The sequence below is a fragment of the Labrus mixtus genome, chromosome 1 (assembly GCF_963584025.1).
Source record: "Labrus mixtus chromosome 1, fLabMix1.1, whole genome shotgun sequence".
Taxonomy (NCBI): Eukaryota; Metazoa; Chordata; class Actinopteri; order Labriformes; family Labridae; genus Labrus; species Labrus mixtus.
Window position 1 is genome coordinate 10,763,320 of NC_083612.1, and position 19,657 is coordinate 10,782,976.

The following is a 19,657-nucleotide window of genomic DNA, read 5'->3' on the forward strand; positions in this document are numbered from 1 at the left end:
AATATTTTGGATGTTACACTCTAAAGGTTGAACCTTATGTTTCTGCGGTGCAACCAATTAATGACACAATTTAAGGGACAAAACCAGTGTATTTTAAAGAGTGGTTTAGTGTTGTCTTTACACCATAACTGAAGACAGAACTTACACAGAGCTGGTGCTACAAGCAACTGAGCTGTGACATTTCCAAGAGGAGAGAGTGCGACTGGTCACAAAAATGACCCAACAATTTTAAAGGGGACATATTATGAAAAATCACCTTCTACAGTGTTCTTGAACATTTATTTATTTTTTCACAAAATGTGATTTGTGAACATTTACAGACGACTGTGCAATTTTCAGCAGCAGTGCACAGCATGTTTTGTCCACCATGGTGTCCATGTCCTTCTGCAGGTAGACATACATGGTGTCTACCGCTGCAGAGGCCACAGAGGAGCGCAGATTTTTGACCTGGAGATTAGGAACAGACATCAGCAGTCAGTGGTCACACTTCTGTCACAGACGTGCTGAAGTTTGCACACTCATACCTCCTCTATTACAGCATAACAGACTTCCTGCAGCTTGTCCCTCAGCGTGTTCGGGTGATGTTTCACCAAGGCTTGCACACTCTGTAGCCTCTTTGTCTTCATCTCCCTGAGTTGAGAGCACAAAATTATTTTACTTTCATGTTGTTTGATAAACGGCAGCAGCATCATTTTGATCTTAGACTGGAAATGTCAAGAGTCAGGTTTTGTGTAACCGATCTTTCATTCATTCTCTAACTGATGCATGAACAACAACTGGCTCCATGCTGAGCTTTTCAAAGCTTTTAAGCTGTTTTCAGAGATGCACTCCTAAAATATTCTAGAAAATTGTTTTTTTTTCTACTGTGTGGTGTCCGAGTCTTACCAGTCGTCTGAACCAGGAATCCAGGAAGAGTCGCAGACTCTCTTTAGGGTTGGGAAGAGGCATTAGCTCCTCCAGGTCGATGTTACCACCCGTCCGTGGTTTGCAAGAACTTGCAGGCTTCTTGCCTCCACCGATGGTGCGCAGAGGGTGAACAGACCGCCGCTGACTGGTTTTCGCCATCTTGGAAGTGGCAGGCTTTGCAGGAGGAGTTGGAAGGACAGGACCTTGTGACCCTGGAGTCCCTGTGTTGGTTGGTGGGACTGGTTTTGGTGGAGGCGTTGGACGGAGACATGCAGCTGAGGTCACTGTCTTCTTTTGTCTGGGAGGCCCTGGGGTACATGGGCGAGCAGGTGAGGACGCAGGTTCTCCAGCCCTTTCTGGATCATCTCCACCTGTCCCCTCACTGTCTGGAGACGGTATCCACCCTCATCTTCTTTGTCTGTTCAGATAAAATCCAAACGTTCATCACATTTCTGTTCATTTACTGTTTTCACATCTCTTCAAATATTTGTACTCTAAGGACTAAACTCTATTCAGAAGCACTCATCAGTTTGTCTAGAAGAACTTACTCGGTCCATTGAGGTTCCCCCTCATCACAGGAAGTCCTGTCACTCTCCTTTTTGGAGATGGGGCAGCCAAAGGACGCTTAAAGGGTGTTGGAGGAGGTGACATCTCAACTGGAGTTGTTATTAGTGGCATGGCCCTCAGCTCATCTGGAGTATGGCTGTCAAGCCGGCTGTAGGACCAATCTCTGCTGAGATACCCCTCCTCTTCCTCTTCATCAGGAATCCTCTGCTGACTTCTGAGGTTCCTGGAGGTCCAGTTGTAGTGGACCATCTCATTCCTAAAAGAGATCACATCCTGATCCTGTAAGTCAGACAACTCAGGCAGTTGCCTGGGAGCAGCTGCAGGCTGAGGTGTAGGTGCGGAACCGTGGACTTTCAGTCTCTCCATAACGGCCTCATAGCGTGCGTTTTGTGCAACACACAGGGTCTCAGTTTGTCTTATTAGAGCCTGCCTTTTACACTCCTGCAGGTCAGGGATCCTGAACTTCCTGCTGTTGAGCACAACAGGATTCTCATTCCTCTGATGGTTCAGAAGACTCTGTGATAAAGTCAAGAAAAAGTGGTCAGTTGAGACATTTAGACTTCAGACTCATAGTTACGGTTAGAGGAGTGATACTGCGTACAGACAAACATTAAAGTATGAGATGCACAGCAGGAGATATATTAAATAGTATGTGTAGTGTTATAATTTAGTTAACGACAAGATAACGAAGGATTATATCAACATCGAGAAGTGCCGTTACAGTAGTATTCAGTGTGGACTTAAAACCCAAACTTAAGACTGAACTTTCAGCTGGTGCAACAAGATAACATCTGACAGACAAATGTATTTGGCTTCATGTAAATATGGGATTTTCTGAACTTTCTCGACAGTTGATAGTCGACATTTACAGTTAAACCAAAGAATATATTTTAGGAACAAAGAGGGGCCCCAAATCCTCAACATTTTTAAACATACAAAATAATGGACAATTATGATTAATCTCTCATGATAACATTTTAGTCCCTTTTCAGGCCCAAAAAAGTTTGTGAAAACCATCTCAGAGCAAATTTAAAATGGTTTTATTTGATACAGGTCGATAACTACACATCAAAACCGATGAAATCACTTCTACAGTACATTTTAAGACTATGAAAAAAAGGTTTCAGAGCTACAATAAAGCTCTGTATGCATTTCTGACAAATCTTCAGACATGATCAGCAGAAGATTTGGTGTAATTAAGAAGTTATTTTGTACTTACATGATCTTCATCATGAGGTCTTCTGATCTTCCTGATGCATCTAAATAAGTACAAATCCATGACTTCCATGAAAGTTTTGTCACGCTTTATTGATGAGTGTCAAAGGAAGAATGATGGTTAAACGACGAGTTGAGTGAGTATGAAGACTTCGGTTTGGAACGCTCGTTGCCATGTCACTGTGTTTTTTTTAAAAAGAATACAAACATGTCTGCTCACAATGCTGCCCTGTGATGATGAAAACCGGCTCTTATTACAGATTAAAACAAAGCCTGATTCATCTGCTCACCTCACACTCTGCTCACACAGTTTATCTTTCATTTGAAAGTCCTGTCTCTGTTCAAATAATTCTTTATAATTCTGATTTTCTGTATTCAGGCTGTGGAGACGGCATGATAATCAAACCTGAATTATAGGACTTTTGCTCCAACTTCCCACTCTATGCCTAGAAAATGTTGTAACTTTTTCTTTATAATTTATAGACAAGGCAAGTTTATATATGGAGCACTATTCATAGAGCAATTCAAAGTGCTTTACACACTTAATATCATCGGCAACACCTTAAATTAAGGTCACAATATTCACCATTAACTAGTTGCGTATAATCATGCTAATTGGTAGAATATACTGGCTGCATATTAGCATAGACTGTAGATATTAATGGACGAAGCCATCTGTTACGGCAGGGGGCTCCAAAGGCTCATCGTCGGCAGCCACCATGCTGGAAATACTGTCTCAGTCTAACTTTCCCCTGTATGTGTGTGCCCATTTTTTTTTTACCAGGCTGGAAACATGTTCCTGTAGTCAGCCTCAAGTGGACACGAACTGCAGGAATTTGCATTTCCGCATTGGCTTAATTTTCCAAGACCGGAGGTTGCCTCTGGCATATTAGTCATTATGAAGCGCTTATTAGAACCTTATTCTACAGTTTATAGCTAATAGGTCATTAACTAAGAGTTTCTCCTCATTTTCCTCCTAATTGCTGCTTATTGAAAGTAACTTAAAAAGTTGTTGAACATGAATTAGGATCATAATATGCTTTACTTAGAATGGCCCTTATAAGGTACAAGTTAGTAAAAGTGTTAGCATCGCCCGTTTGCTCTGTGTTAGCATTGTCTTTTTGGTCTAAGTGTTAGCCGTTTATGATATCAGTAATCATCCTTTTATCTTTCACTGTTAGCTTCGTCTTTTTTTGCTAGCAATGTTAGCATCAACCTTTTTTCATATCAATGTTAGCACCTTTTTAGTAAACATTTTAACATTTTGTTTTAAAAGTTAGCGTCATCCTTTTCCCTTTTACTGTTAGCAATAGCATTGTCATTTCCCTTTTACTATTAGCAATAGCATCATTCTTTTCCCTTTTAGCATTGCCCTATTGTCTTTTAACGTTAGTATCATTGTTGTATGTTTTCTTTTTTTGGCCTGCTCTCTCCGCCGCTATACATATCCTATTTGTTGGTAATGACAAAAACTTGAACACTGTCTATTAATTCGTAGCCATGGTAATCAAGGTCAATTTTTATCAGCTAGCCTTAATGCTAGAAAAATGTCTCACAGGACTCAATGTTAACATCATCACAATCATTATACGGTAACAGACATTACACAAAAAGTAATCATTTTTAAATGAAGTGAACCTGATTTTACACACACACACACACACACACACACACACACACACACACACACAGCAGTTTTATAGTGTCAGACATTTATGTCCCTGATCTCCTTTGACTTTCACCTCATCTTCCATGAAAGATGCAGAATAAAGAAACGATAGAAAGTTGAGAGAGGGAGGGTGACTGAGTGATTTGGTTGATTTATATTCATGGCGAGCACAACATCAAAGCCAATACTCAATGAGAGATGAAGTGCCTTCTATGTAAATGATTTAATGTGGAAAAACAAACATAGTGAGTGCACAGAAAAATAAAAAATATGTTGGGAATAATATGCAATTAGGTCAAGCACATGAAAATACCAAACTACAAAGGGTTCAAATCCCAGCAAACCGTATTTTTATCCGCATCGGCCAATATAAAATTCCCTCTTGATAATATAATCTAAAGGCTGTGGAAGGGACACCATTTGCAGCGTAGCATCTACTTTATTTGTTGGTCGGGTGAAAGCAGCAAATATTTATGACGAACTGAGGTTTAGCGTCACTGTGCCTCCCTGCTCCATGAGTCATTGTTCAGCTTCTGTTCCAACCCTGAGAGCAAAAAAAAAACCACAAAGAAACATCAGACCTCATGAGGGATCATGGGAAGGAATCTATAGCTAAACATAAATAATATTTCATAGACTGAGATTACTTCCTTAGCAACAACAAGGGTTAGGAGAATGTGAATATCTTAAGCCCTTTTCAGAATGTGATTCCACAACAGCACCGTAGCAAAACCTCTGCGGTCATTACATCTCTGCACATTCATATTGAATCCACAACGGCTTAATAATGGTGACCAAGTCTGGGAATTTACATTATGTTAGGGCGTAACGTTTAACACAGCACTGATCTCACCCAGTGACTCTGGAGATCATCTCACCACAGTAAAGCCTCCGTTACTTACGGTGGCTGTGAAGTGCAAACCAAAAATACAAAAATTACCAAGTGTGAAAAACGTTTGGAGACAAATATACATTTTGGAAAATCATTTCTAGATTTTATAGAACAAAGTTACAAAAGCAAAACACTTTTACCAAGGACTAAAGATAACCTTTTTGAAAAAACATTTACAAGATGCAAAACTCTTTTTTTTTTAACAAGCACTGAGCACTTGCAATAGGCAGAACAAATTTGCCAGTCCCCAAACCAATTTAGAAACAACCGAATCTTGCAGAAAATAGAATGTGCCAAAAGCTGGTCGATTGAGTGGTCAATTTATTTGTTTTGACGGTAATACTGTACATTAACTGTCTCAGGTGGCTTCCACAAAACAGACAAAACATCATTCGATCACCGTAGTTACTTCCTCCAATGGCGGTGCAGAGGGGGGATTTACTTTATCCCCCATTATGCCCTTTGTGACATCCACAATGAAGGCATGACTTCAGAGGTGTGAATATCGAATCTTTAAAGGGCAGTCTGTATAGGGCTTTAAATGCACTTAAATGCATAATATGCAACATTCTGAATATTAACTTGGCAAAAATCAAATATATGTAAATATGCTGCGGGATAAAGACCTACTAAAAAGAGAGTTCTCGGATATGTGTTCACATGGAGCGGTCGGAGCTTTCTTTAGCATATTTATGTTTCTTGATTTCCTTTAATGAACCCCTCCCTGTCCAACCGTTCCTCCTGCCACCACGTTGGGCAAAAGTCAATAGCCTGCAAACTCAGAGAAGCTGTGTCTAGGTACATTAAAACGGAGTGTTGTCGCAAAATACGACTAAAGGGGACCAACAAACTTTCCAAACCAAATCAAATACTTTCTATGGCCTAAAAAGAGAAACATAACAACCAAATCGACTTTGACACACCGGCGCTCTTCTGCTGCTGTCATTGTCCGTGCTAGTGAAACAGGACTGAAGAGGCGAGGAGAGTGTGGAGACAGAAGGGGAGCGCTTGGGAGAGAGCATTTGTTTTGATCTGGACATCTGCTCAAAAAAAAATCACAGAGTAAGCCTTAAAGGTTTATGAAATGTCTAAGTTTGTTTTAATTAATCTTGAAATGTCTGGTCTACTCCTATTGTATTCTTAATACTGTATCAGCAGTGTGTAATATTTCAGCATCAAGAGAAGGCAGGAGTACCCGTCCTTTCTATAAAATGTCTCTATTCCAGTATCTCTGAGCTCCTTGTAACCCTGCTGTTTCTATGATTGATGTGCAACAGCATGGATGAACACATTTGAGCAAAGTTGTGACTCTGGAAATAAGCTGTTGCTGTTACATTACGTGGAAAAAAAATGTTTACATCCAGCACAATTTGAGCTGTGGAGCTGAGAGATGGTCATCGGTGTCCAAACAGTTTGATGTGCCACTTAATGCCTAAAGCTTGCCTGCAGCCATCCACAACAACAGGTGAGTCTGTTGACAGCAGCACCTGGCACTTTGTGTCGGTCCGGGTCACTTATGTTGAATGAGTTGTGTGGATGTCGTAAAAAAAAAAAAAAATGTCCACACAAAAATAGACAAGAGTGATGTGGTTTCTGCAGCAGGTAATGTAAAACCACAACAACAGCTCAACAAAATCTGTGCAGTGGGATTAGGTATCCCTAACTTTTGAGATGTTAAGGTTCCATATGTGGCTCAGTACAGGTTCAGTGTACAGCAGAGTGCAACATAAGCAACAGGCTATAAGACACTGATAATACAGTTCAAAAAATAGCAGCACATACATTCATTGATGAACATGGACCTCATTATTTTTCCATCTAGATCTCCCTCTATCCATCTGATATGACATATTTACCCTGTTCTCCTGCATCTAATGGGTCACATACCCATTCACCATCCTGACCTTCACACCATTCTGTCACGCTGCCTGAGCCTCATAATTTGTGATGTGATGTATATTGGTCCAATAATTTGCCCATTTCCTTACATTTAAAATATGTCCTGATTTTCTCATATACCTATCTGTATATTTTCAAAAGAAAGGGTTTTAACTTATTTGCTCATATTGGATCCTCAAAGCTGGGATCTTTAGCGATTCAAATAGAGTGAAACTGAAATCTGTATCTTTGCTTCCCAAGCTGGAGAGAGGCTTTAGGAGGATGCCCATGAGGCTGCCCAGGAGGTAAGGCAAATAAAGTTCTGCAAAGGCTGAGGGTTGGAGCAGGGTTGTGGTTCGGGATATTAAATGAGATTAGGGAAGTGATACATTCTGCAGGATAGCCACTAAATAAGAATCAGTGGCTTTGAAGAATTCTCATCACCACACAACAGCCGCAAGGCCAAGCAGTGACTGTAACACTGTGTTTGCTGGTGGCAACGAAACACTCAGGGGAATTAATCTCTGCAACATTCAAACACGCCATCAAACAAGTCTTCACACTTAACCTAACAAAATATGATGTTTGCCGTGGCATGATCCAAATTAAGGGTTTGGCAGTCATGCATTAATGAGAAATATGTTACTCTAAAAGTAATTTAGGCATTTGAACAAGAGGTACCATTGATTATGATTCAACTTATCGATCACATTAACGAATCCTAATGTTTCTAAATGCTCCCTTACTTTGACATCTGTTGAGGTTTTCCTATATGCTGCTTTTTTTGGAGCGTTGACATCCATTTTCTGTCTGTGTGTGGAGTGAAGACACTAGACTGGGATGTGTTAGCTTGGGGAAGGAGGTGTAAGGAGGAGGCAAGTCCTCACAGGACAATTTCAGTAACTCGTTTTTCGTGTTTGTTGAATCACTACGTGGTTAGCTAGCACTATGGTGATGTTCAATATTCAGTCTTTTCTGATTAACCCTGAAGCTTGAATCCACCAGTTCTGCTTAATGTCACCATCTATTATTAATCAGCCAACAACACCTTCAGTCTTCAGGCTTTCTGTGTGTTAAATCTGAATTTCCCATTTTTTATTTCAGCACAGAAGATGAGACATGGGTTGGGAGAGGCTTTGGAGTTGTTGGGAGACACACTGGGTGGTGCTGGTAGTTACAGAAAGGAATGTGATGATTAATGTAACCAATTACTAATAATGTCAATGAATGTAATTAATTTCCCCAAAAGGGATTTGAGTAAGTGGACGTTAAGGTATTATTGTTGTTAAGTGAGCTTAGCTGCTAGGTAAATTCACGTATCTACAGAAAGTAGTTTGATAAAGTTACATCTTTGGAGGTACTAGTGTTCTCATACAAATAAGCTTTTACTGTTGTGTTGTTATAGAGAGTTTGTGAAAAAAATAATTTTGACATTACATAACTACATCTATCAGACTTTCTTAACAAGAAATACAACGATAAAGTGTGTAGAACCATTTTTACATTTATGGGTGGATTCAGACAGTTTACTGGTCCTAGAAGTTATGTTGTGAGCAAAAAGGAACAACGGTAACGCAGCATTCAATTCAATTAAAAAAAACTTTTTGTCATTCAATTCAAATGAGAGTCAAAGTCTTAGTTCGGCAGCTCATTCTTTCTCCAATAACTACAAGTAGCAGTTGGCCAAACCAGTTATAATATGACAACATTGGCCACCCTCCACGTACAGTTCTAGCTGCTGCTGCTTTATAGCTTCTGTTTCTGGTGGGAACTGAACTCATGCCACTTGGGTTGGCAGTTTGGGAATATGTCAACAAATCACAGGAAAGTCTTGTTTAGTATCAACAAAAAAAAGGAAGAGGACTCAAAAGATAAATGCAGCAACAAACAAAAAAAGGAAAAACAAGAGAATTAATTATTTGAGTTCAATGCTAGCAGGGTACGAAATATCCTGAGCAAAATAACCAACAATGTCCTTCTAACCCTGAAACCACAAGAAACACCAAAAGCAGGATTTGAGAAATGAACTAGAAAAGAAAAAGGGGAAGACTTTATAACACTGTGGGTAATTAGGCACAGGTGAAAATAATTAGACCCAGGTGAAAACAATAAGGACAGTGGCCAGTGACCAAGCGATGCTAATTGACTTTAAGTAAGAACGTGCTGTAAAGGGAGGAGGTCAGGTGTTGGTGGGTTGAAAAACAAGACAAGGAGACCAACATTTCTGCCCCTTATGGTAATTTAGTTGAATTGAGTTATTTTGATTTGTAGCGTAATTTATTTGAGGTTGAATACATAACACAACATCATTATTCTTCTAACCAGAACCATGATCGTTTTATTCTAATCATTATATTCAAGCCAATCATGATCTTAACTTGAACTCTCTCTCAATGTTAACTTCTTCGTACCATATCATTGTTGAATATAAACTTCAATGGTCACAAACTGTATGGTCAATGGTCAGTCTGTAGGGACTTGGGTTGGAAACTGGGGGGTCACGGGTTCAAGTCCCGCTACAGACCAAAACATGGAAGTGGTCTGGTTGCTCGAGAGGTGCCAGGTCATTTCCTGAGTACTGCCAGTGTGCCCTTGAGCAAGGCACCAACCCCCCCAACAGCTCCCTGCATAGCAGTGTGTAGCAGCCCCACTCTGACATCTCTCCACTAATGCATGTCCACAGGTCCTGTTTGTGCATGTATGTAATTTGGTGTGTGGGGAGCATGTCTCTCAATAACAGTGTGTAAGAGTGTAAAAACAGAGTTTCCCCTCAGGCATTAATAACGCTACTGATGGTCATTTACTGTGGATTTGCAATATACCTGATTTTTAGTAGTAGGAGTTGTCAGTTTGTCGTCCTCAGCATGTCTGCATGAAAATATTTCATGTGTCTTGCATTTTCTTTCTTTCACCTTTCTTGGGCTTCTAAAATTCCAGCTAGAGAGGAACGTAAAGCTACAGTAGAGGTAATTAACTCTTTTTGATTCTGACCTTTTCGGAAACAATCTGACTGTATGACCACCGTGTTCCTTGTAAATGTCACACGAATAATCACATGATCATTAATGTGAAGTGGTCATGTTGAGTTGTACCAATTCTGAATGGTAAATCTTCATAGTGGTGTAAGGACACTGTCGTTCTACATATTATCCTTAGAAAATAAGTACACTGTTAATTGCAAGAATTCAAAATCATAGTACACAATGTATTATGATTCATACTGAGTCATAAACTTGTATCGCAGTCGGTTATGGCTTTTCTTTCCTTGTAAAATTGTCCAAGCTTGAGAGACTGCTGTCAAAATATGTTCTTGCTCCACTCAAGTTTTCATTTTTGGGCTATTTCCGACAGTGAGTATGATTGTGCTCTCATCCCTGACAAACTACCACACTGGGACAGAGACAGCGACTAACTTACATATCAATGCTCTCACCAGACGAAACAAAACTGAACTGAAAGAGTACAAGAGTTATGAGCCAGTCCAAACACGATTTAGACAGGCAATAAAAGTCCCATACGATTGACAGTCTATTATTTAAGAAAAAAGGTAAATGTAGTCATTGTCAGTGTTTTAAAAATATGCTCATTCTACTTGGACTAACGTGTCAGTCTAGAATCCAGTACCTGTCACTCCTGGGTACATTTCAGTTTGACTGCATCGACTTTCAGGCAGGTTTCTTCAAAGGAGGAACATTTTCAATCGTTTAACGCGGTACATCAATGGCAGGATTTGGAGTCAGTCCCTCAGACCGTGCACTGCTCTGTGTAAAAAAGTCATTTTGCACCCACGCTGAACAATCATAAAGGCAGAACTCCTCTTTTTAAAAGAGGGCTGCCAGTCCCTTCTCTGACAGCAGCCTTCACTGTATTGCAGGTACCACATGATGTGTTTTTAGCACAGGTGTGACTCTCTATCACCATTCCTCTCTTTGAAACCCACTCTCACCATTTTCATCTTGGCCTCTGCTGCTGTATCCACCTACATATTACTGATATGTGCAAGTCCAGGCAAGCACACTGAAAATGCACGAAGAGGGAAGAAAAGACACATTTCTTGTTGCTATCTTTTCCTTTAAATCACATATCTGCTCTGTCTTTCTTAATTAATGAGAAAAGTACCTGAAGATTTCAAGTTACATTTTCATAAAGAATAAAATAACAGAATTAGGAGTCACGAGGTGCTTGGGTTTCTCCGCACTGCAGCTGCGCCTATGTTGCACTCTGTGGGGATCCAGTATTTTCAGCTATTGCCTTATTGTAAAGCCAGCCTGAATGCATTTCAGATGCATCACTTTATATCAGTGAAGCATGTCTTATCAACTGAGATTATCCTGGCAGGTAGCGACAGAGTTTGCATCTGAGCTGCAAAGATCTAAGTTGCCTGTGCAGAGTCTCAAAACTTATACCAGTGTCATCTATTTTACCTAAATACACGTCTTCCCATGTGTCAAACCAAAACGAGAACAAAACTGGGTTAAACTAAATGTTTGCTACTTTACTTGACCTAAATGAGATCTCCAGTTGGGATTTTGAGGTACCTGTATCTTGTTAATTAAGAGGGTTTTTTCTAAATCCAATATGAATGCAATATGCTACTGTAACTACTAAGATACATTATTATTTAAGATGTTCTGTCTGGTGAATACGTCTAATTACCACTCAATAATGTGAGAATTCGATTTTTAATTGTTGTAATTTTTCCACAATAAAGTAATTAATGTAATTGGTTTGGGTGATTGAATACAGTATAAGGGTTTTGGCTCCTTATTAAAACTTTTCAATTATTTTGATTCCTGCATGCCAGAAATCAGCATTAATAACTGCAATATTCATGTCCGGCCGTCTTGTCCCTGCCAACATTTTTATCTGTATGCAGTGCTGCCATGCATTACTAAACTCATCAGTCTGCCATGTGTATGCAAGAGCCAGCTGTTGTTGCTAACAATTGTTCCATGTTGTAGAATCAAGTCTGTAGTTACCAGCTGAGGAGACAAACTGTAAGTCCTCAAATCTCCTCTAATTTGTAGCAAAAGTTAAGAATTTCTCAGACAATAACTCTTATCCATTTCTTTATCTATTCAGTGCAATTTAATAACATTCAAAGAGATGACGATTTAATTAGAAGAAGATCATTTCTCATTATATAGCCACTTAGACATATACTGTACATGCTGTAGCTGAGGTCTTGTCTATTCAATGTGAAATGTTCTCCATTGTTCGTACAGTTCTTACAGACGTCCTTTGTTCCCAGCAGTTTATATATCTAAATATCCACTGACATTTGACATTTGGGCACTAAATTCCTATTGTGAAATTTTAATTATCCATCTCATTAAAAACAGTAGCTTGGACTACAGCCCAAATCTTAAGATTATAAATATAATCAAGGTAATGGCGGCTGTGGCTCAGTTGGTAGAGATGTCGCCTCTCAAACGGAAGGTCAAGGGTTCGATCTCCAGCTGAGAAATGTATGCTTGGGCAAGACACACCAGCTGCTTCAGTGGCGGTGTATGAATGGATTAGTGTTGTACTTGCACTCTAATGTACGTCGCTTTGGATAAAAGCATCCGCTAAGTGAATTGTAGAATATCATATATGAATGCTTGTTTCAGTTTGGCCCCATGCAGCGCTTTGCAGTCAAGTCAGTTGTATTAATATGAAACATCTGGTAAGAGTTTCAAAGGCAACAACTGAGAAAAAACAGTCAAGGAAAAGGTTATAAAAGGAGCAAAATCTGGAAGGACTGGTAATAATTGAACAATATCTGGTCTAAATATTAAATATTTTAAATGTTCAAATCATTAGCATGGTTTACGTTAAGAAACTTTCCATGTTGGGTTGTTGAGGAACCCCAACAACTAAGTTTTGACTTTCACCAAAATGACTTGGTCAAATTAAGAAAACATTTAAAAGACACAGTTTGAGCTAGTTAGATAACTACATAATAAATGCACAGTATGTGAAATAACTAATGAACCTGCGCTATGTATGAAACTAAAATGGTATTTGATTACTCTAACCCTGGTCTCAAGGATACAAGTCCTGTGGTAGTTTGGCCAATCCATCACCGTAAAACTGCCACCCTAAGCTGACTCTTTGCTCCTTGTATTACTCCAGTTTCAATTTTACATCAAGCCGAAGTTTGGTGTCCAGAATTGACACTAAAGCAATAACTTCAACAGCATTTTTCTAATGCGTTTGGCCACTGAACAAGCTGCTGTTTTGACAAGTTTGGATACTGAGGAGAAATCTACCTTAACTTTTTCCTTTCTCTGCTACTTCTATGGTTATCATTTAAGGTTCTAGCCAAGGACACTAAACCCAATTCAATAGGAGTGAGGTGATGTGGTCTAGTTTTGTCATATTACTTACATTGGAGCTCCTTTTAGACCCTGACCTCAAATGTTCCTTTTCAAAAGGGTTACCAAAGAGGCCCCTTGTTATGGGTAAATAGGGTGGAGGGAGAGGGGTATATTTGAACCTTAAGGACATGTCCTTAGAAGGAAGGTACAAAGACCACATTAATGAGCATTGGGTTTCAGGATAGTCCAAAGGTCAAAGAGTTGTACCTCAGAGCTACAACCACAAAATGCTGGTGAGTGTTGGTTGGTTCAGAGATTTTTGCTCTGATAATTGTAATTAATGAATTAAACTTTACTTTTCTGTTTAAGAAAACATTATTATAAGAAAAGTCTGTGTATAGCGTAGTGTCAGGGCAACTCAGGGTCACACTGGGTCACTGCAAGCTGCCTAATCTCTGTGCCACAACAAGTGTCCTCTCTGCTCCCACTATTAATAATAGCAGTGGAAGCAGAGAGCAAGTGCAGAAAGAGGAGAGGTCTAAGTGGGGAGGCATTAATCAGATGAGGAAAGGGCTGTGAGCCAGAAAAGTGCTGGTAGCAAAGTGTTATCTGGCCAAAAGGAAAAGCAATGACATTGCAGCAGCAGAATATACAGTAAATGGCTATAAATATGCGGACCCCATAATATTACACCAATATGTGTTTTACATCTCAGTCCAAGACTATGGGCATTTATTAATTGCTACTAAAAAAATTGCACTGTAAACAAGATTTCAAATACTGCAACAAGCCTGCAAGAATTTGCTTTCAGTATTTCAGAAGCGCTAAAGGTCAGCCAAAGATGCTGGACGATTGCTTTTCAATCAACATCTAACAGTGTTGGATGGGGTTAAGGTCAGAAGGCTAATCTGAAGTTTCCAAACTATGAAAGCATTCTTTCTTGACTCTTGGGAGCATTGTAACAGGGGACACTGATGTGAAAAAACGAAAGGACCTTCAACAAATGTGTGTTGTTGGGAGTACAATATTGTCTAAAATTTGATACTTATAGCATTAATATTTTCCCAACAGGAATTGAGGGGCTCAGCTCAAATAATGACAATAACCCTAACACTGTGGAATGAGCCCCAAAGCCAACTGTATGAAGACCCCACAGCTAGCCACTGGAAGAACCCACAAGCCAGCCAATGAAGGAGACCCACAGACAGCTGCTGGAGGAGCTCTACAGCCAGCTGTAGTAAGAGATTCCAGGCCAGCAGGTGGTAGAACCCCACAACACACCTATATGTCCAAGAATAAACAGATTGAATGGTTGTCATCTCCAATAACTGAACTCTGACCCTCCCCCCCAACCCAACACTCAGCTGCTAACATAATGAGAATGGTACCAGTATCCACACAAATGGCTGTGACTCATGTTCATGATATCATGTCATCATTAAAAAACGGATGACAATTTCATTGTTGAATGTGATCTAGCAATCGGAAAACTTTATCACAAATGTTATCTATATTGTTTGGAATTGAGATGAAGACGATTTTATGCAAAGGATTTTGCTGCATTTTTTAAAATGTATTTCTGTAGTGGTTTTAAAACCCCAATAATGTCCAGGGTCAATTTGACCAGTGCAGTACCAAAGGGTCCAGAAAGTGAACATAATACAAGGGTTAAGTAAAATAGATTGTTTCCTAAGTTAAAATGATTGAGATGCTATATCTCTCAGACATACAAATACAAAACATTTTCAAATATGTGTTAGCATCACCACTCTATCTAATGTGCCCACCTTGGAGAACAATGTTTCAGCCCACACTGTAATGATGAATGCATTACCTAAAGTATATTTAGCCTGGTACTGTTAGATACAGTCCAATAAATGATCAGAGAGCTCCACAAGTGAACATGCCTACATAGTCATATAGTGCACAGTCATCTGCTGAATTGAACTACCGCCTTGCTGCTCCTCTTCTACAACTTTTCCATTGCATGAAATCACCTTACATAGCCCCGGGTTCATGCTTTCTTTAAACATGTAGTACAGAGAATATTCTCTGCATAGCATAAGACTTAGCTCATCATCCTCATTTGGATCTACACCATCACTGCAGATCTGGAGTCACACCGAGCAGCCTATTATACATCACCCACCCACTAATGCATGAAATATGGCTGTAAGAGATGTGACTGCAGTTATTACAAGCAAAGAGTCAACAATGTGCACCCCATTTCTGCCCAGGGATGTTTGAACACTGAGTAACTCAACCATCTGCTTGCTCTCTCTCCCTCTGTCTCTCTCTCTCTCTCTATCGCTCTCTCTCCTTCACACAACCTTTCTTCAAGACCGTCTCTCCTTGGGGCGCATATGCGACGCAGCGATCCAACACTAATTCTCCTGCCTTTTGCTCAGTAATCCAATCTGCTCTACTGGGGAAACAGGGGAATGGGAGAAAAAAAGGAGAGACCCCCAAATAAATAAACAACTTGAGTCTTTCTGACATCTGCAGGACTGAAATCCATTTCATGTGTTTTTATTTAATTTGACCCAACATAGTACATGTGCAGATTACTACTGTCCAAATCACATTGTCTACTCACAAATAATCTTCGACTCTACTGTATGCTCCATTTTTATCCAAGACTACACTAAGATGAAGCCAAAAACGGAATTACTGATTGGAGCTGCTCCTCCTTTGCACTTCCCCCCCCAGAGATTTTTTAGTGTGTAATCATTTTAAAATTCAGGCTGCTCAACTTCCACCAGAGCAGCATGAATATTTCTCCCTCTGCAAATGAGGACCCGGCTATGAATTCCTTGATGGCGGTGATTATGACACAGTAATTAGTGAGACGGTTATGTGATGATGATTGTCATTATTGTGCCCTCATCAAATGCTGTCAATCACGGCTCATGTGAAGCTCATAGACAGGATAATGAAAAAGCGTGTGCTTGTCTTTTAAGGGTGTTTAAAGCGCTGACATGCTGGTATAATGTGATGTACATTCACCATACAATTGGTCTGTTACCCAATTTAAAGATCAAAGAACTGTAAGGATTTTTACATGAATGCATGGCTCTGACCTTGTTCCCATAAATACATTAGCATGTACACAACTTTTAAAGGAGATGCGGTTACTTGAGCAAATTATAATTTCTGACTTGTACGTAGGTTCATTATATTCAAAGTAAAGTAGGCTATTAAACCTAAACATGTATGCAATGCAGATGCCTGGGGATACTGAATGTGGGATGAATCACTGATCCCAGCTGGCACCACAGGCCTCTTCAACACCCAGGCTTTGACGTCAGCACATTCATCTTCCGTTTAAAATAGAAGAAGCCTTTTGAAAGCAAATAATTGAACCCTCAACAGATTATCACCAATTTGTGAAATGAACATCTTGGTCTGGGAACCCAAAGCTTTAAAGTATGATTATCTGGGTAATCTACTAGAATCCATTTTGGCATGGTCAGGGCACCAAGGTCAAGGAAGTCATGAATAAGCAATGTTTCGTGCAAGTTTTAAAAAGGAAAGTTTGCAGGAAAATATTTTTATTATACTACTAATTGACGTGGTTAGCACTTTAAATAGTTAAATTTTGATTATGGACAAGCATATTCCCTTCGCAAAGTTTAGACAACAAAAAAAACAACCTATTGTTACATTTCGGAAAAGATCATGTTTTGGGTTGAACAATGCTGGGATTCATATAGCCTACCTATATCTTAAAAGGTTATATAGAGCAAAGATATCACTTAACTGCTGAATTTATTTTATAACTAACATATGAAGTCTGGCCCACTCTGAAAGATTTTCTTGACAGGTGTTGAAAATGTCAAAGACCCCACACATGATGACAAATAATGATCCATTTATCAGTTTTCTTTCTATAGTTTGTGGAGAGTGGTGATATGATCAGAACGCCACTACATACTCTTAACAGATTAAATTAAGTACCACACGAGTCCTGTCTCTTGATACTGGAAATCTCCAGCAGTCACATGCGACTTTGGAGTAAACTACGATTTGTTACTACCTTTTACTGAATATTCACAATGAAAAAAAAAAAAACTGTTGAGGAGGTCATGGAGACGGCATCGTCTGTAAGTTTCAGTGTGAGTTAGAGGTGAGTAAAAATGAATTTGTGGCAGCTGCGGTGTTTTCTTCTTCGTTCAGCATGCTTTCCAATTGGCTATCGTTTCGTTCCACCTGGCAATCTATAGAGTGCAAGCTTGACTGTCCTCCGGTCATAAATATTGAATGTGTTTATGACTTGAAACGATGCGGCAACAACATTCTTCTGAGCAGACTGGATCACTCTTAACATACCTCACATCACAGGAAAATCTGGAAAGATGATCCTGAGAAACATTTAAAGAGAAAAAATTGGATTTTGCTTTCTTTTTTTTTATGCCTTTGTTTAGAGATAGGACAGTGGATAGAGGTAGACATCTGGGAGAGAGGGAGAGAGTAAGAAATGACATGTGGGAAAGGAGCCTCAGGTCAGACAAGAACCTGGGCTTTCCCACTTGAAGGACTCCAGCCTGCGTACATATAGCGCGCGCACTAACCACTGGGCTACCACCATGCCAATTGAGCGTGTTAAGAACACACCTGGTGCACCACTATTGTCCCATAAGTGGGCTGTCAGATCTCTAACTTGAAGTGTCTATCCCACATTATATACCGTAGTAAAAGTATTCATCTTCTTAAATGATGATTTGTATTTAAATATATTGTTACAGTGTTTGATGTCTACAAAACTTGGGCAAAGTTTCATATTGTGAGGTACGAGTTAATTGGTGTATTTTGCAGACTTGTCATCCAGCCTCTCTAGACTGCTTGATCCAGGAGTCCAATAAGACGGGTCAGAACCTGACATCTGGCTCCGCTGTCGCTTTACTCTGGTATCTCCGCTTTGAGCACAGAAGAACAAACCCTTCCACTGGCAAGTGTTCAAGGACACACCCATATCGGAAAGCTTCCAGAGAACTGGCCAATCAGAAGAAAGTTGGCATTAAAGAGGTCAAATGAAAGTGATAGCTGCTGAAATGAACAGTTTCAGACAGAGGCTGAACAGAGCCAGATCAGGGTTTTCAAGGACCCCAGTATAAGGAGTTTCTCGAGCTGCATATCATGCGAAGCTATCCTGTAGGTTTTTACAGAGTGACATTATTTAAAATGAGAATAAAAGTTTAAAATTTAGGGAACAAAATACAAATAAGATACTAAGGGGGCACCTACAGTGTGATATTTTTGACTAACCATGCTGCCCTTAATTGATGATTTAGGATTGGGAACATGCTGAAATGTCACAATACTGAAATAGTTCACCATTATTGGTGAAATAAGTTAGAAGGAAGAAGGTGTTGAGGCATTTCTAACATTCTGAATACAAAGCTGCTTGAACTACACTTCTCTTGCTCCAATATTTTTTTTCCATCAACCCACTCTGGCTCTCATCCTTTCCTCCGCAGACTCCTACATCGCTCTGTTCCTCTCCATTCCCTTGAAAGTTCAATTCTCGCAGCCTTCAGATTCCTCAAAAGCAGGGGGTGGCAGAGGCGAGAGAGAAATACCTCCAAGGATTAGTAACTAATCCAGGCTTTGGTCTGGGAGGCTCCGGCCTCTGCCTCCTGTCCTTCAAAACACTGGGAGCTCTGTCGGCAGGGTCACCACTAATGGGTGGGGGCTTCAGGGGTTTACAAGGAAGGAGTGATAGGGCTGCTTGTTAGCAGGCCAAGGGAGTATGAGCTGCTTGTGTTAGTTAGTGAGCTTCAGCTGCTGTTGGACTGGATGTGCAAAAGAGAAGCCGGGCTGTAGCAGGGCTAATTTAAGACTCCAGGTTTTCTTTTCAGGAGATGATTGGCACCAAAAAGTACACAATAACCAAGTTCGTTTGACTTTTTCGGGATTTGAATGTGATGTTGTTTTTGTCTTTTTGCTCAAATGATAAAGTGGTTTAAGCTAAAACAGTTAAGACAAGAAACTGTTAGCGACAAACATTTGCAACTCAGGATGTCTTGTCCTGTGTGATACATCTACCCTTTAACTGAAAATACACTGAAAGGGCATCCACACATATGATTGTGTAATTGTTTTGGATGTGACAGAAGAGCTTACCTAGACCCAAGCCCATCAAGTGCTGCAACAGAAGTGCCTCCAAACAGAAACTAAAGGGACAGAAGGGTATGATGTTATTTCAATCCAATGCACCCAAGTTGATGT

At 39.9% G+C, this 19,657-nt stretch overlaps 1 protein-coding gene across 1 annotated transcript in view; it reads right to left on the minus strand.

The window, feature by feature from the left end:
* Positions 1-4,851: 4,851 nt before the first annotated feature.
* LOC132978827 (carbohydrate sulfotransferase 1-like) overlaps positions 4,852-19,657 on the minus strand; it is a 45,261-nt gene continuing 30,455 nt past the window's right edge. Inside the window, exon 3 of the mRNA XM_061044153.1 lies at positions 4,852-4,901. Within this exon, the coding sequence (XP_060900136.1) occupies positions 4,852-4,901 (50 nt within the window). The remainder of the gene's footprint in view (positions 4,902-19,657) is intronic.